The 1,344-nt window shown below is 62.7% G+C and overlaps 1 protein-coding gene across 1 annotated transcript; it reads right to left on the bottom strand.

The window, feature by feature from the left end:
• Positions 1–26: 26 nt before the first annotated feature.
• On the bottom strand, positions 27–1,338 carry ACA1_124590 (peptide synthetase, putative; the record flags this gene model as incomplete). The annotated part of the gene is made up of 6 exons (XM_004341855.1): positions 27–280; positions 370–516; positions 596–691; positions 818–1,014; positions 1,061–1,195; positions 1,316–1,338. Coding segments are annotated over 6 exons (852 nt in total), but the record flags the coding sequence as incomplete, so codon positions are not given.
• Between the last annotated feature and the right edge of the window lie 6 nt (positions 1,339–1,344).

The raw sequence follows: 1,344 nt of genomic DNA, 5'->3' as shown, positions 1-1,344 counted from the left end.
TCGAGCAGCAGCCGCAGCTCCTGCACCATCCGCGCCTTGGCCTCGTGGTGGTTGCTGCTGACGTCACCACCACCGGCGCTGCTGACGTCATCGCCGACTACGCTGCTCTCCATGATGATGTAGGCCACCAGGTACTTCTCGCCGCCGGCGTAGTCCGGCTCCCTGGCCACCACGAGGCACTCCTTGACGCTGCGGTGCTGGTAGACGCAGTTCATGATCTCCTCGAGCTCGATCCTATAGCCCCGGATCTTGACCTGGTGGTCGACCCGCCCCAAAAATTCTTCGCATGCCAATGACCACGCGTCAGCATTCCACACACAATCGCGGCGGGTACATTCCACGCACACTCTTGAGGAGCGAGTGGTGTACCGAGCGTGTTGTCGTCGCCGTCCTTGTAGCGCAGCACGTCGCCGACTCGGAACATCTTGTCGCTCGAGTGCGGCAAATATTTGAGCTTGAATGGATTATCTACAAATGACCGTTCCGTCATCTCGGGGTCGACGTACGAACCCACCCCTGGCGCACATCAGACGTAGGATGATCAATCAGCAGAAGAAGACGACGACGACGATCGAGGCTAGGGTGTGCTGCGTACCATCGCCGGCTATGTACAATTCGCCCAGCACACCCGCAGGCACCAGTTGTCGGTAGGCGTCCAAGAGGAAGAACTGGCTGTTGTGCTCCTTACCGCCTAACAACACATTGTCAACACCCACATCAGTCCTGTCTTGTGCCGCACGCACCGCACGCACCGCACGCACCGCACACGCACGCACCGCACACGCATGCACCGCACACGCAGTGGATGAAGACTTACCTACGGGGATGGAGGAGCCCTGGGTGTGTTCGAGAGTGACGCGGAGGGCGGAGGCCCACACGGTGGTCTCCGTGGGGCCGTACATGTTCCACAGGGCGGCGCAACGCGGCAGGAGCTGCCGCGCGAGGTCGCACGTCATGGCCTCGCCGCCGCACCAGATCCGCAGGTGCTCCGCATCGCCCTGCCAGCCCGCCGCACTGTGGGCCGTCAAGTGAGTCGGCCAGTAGTCGACGATCAACGAACACCGCGAGGAGTGCGGGCGGGCGGGCGGCCACGTACCACAGCATGCGCCACGAAGCCGGGGTGGCCTGCATGATGGTGATGGGATCGCGCGCAGCCAGCCTCTCTTCGAGCAGCGTCTTCAGGCGGAAGCCGTCCCTGTGTGTGTGTGTGTGTGTGTGTCGTGGGCCGCGAGTGCGTGGGTGAGTTGTCGTGTTGCAGTGACCAGACGGTCAGGCGCGATGATGCGGTGGCCAAGGGGAGAGAAGGTCGGTGTACCGCTGGATGGCCGAGGACACCATCACGAT

Source organism: Acanthamoeba castellanii, assembly GCF_000313135.1.
Source record: "Acanthamoeba castellanii str. Neff unplaced genomic scaffold scf7180000084688, whole genome shotgun sequence".
NCBI lineage: Eukaryota > Discosea > Longamoebia > Acanthamoebidae > Acanthamoeba > Acanthamoeba castellanii.
This window is presented reverse-complemented; position numbering and strand designations above follow the sequence as displayed.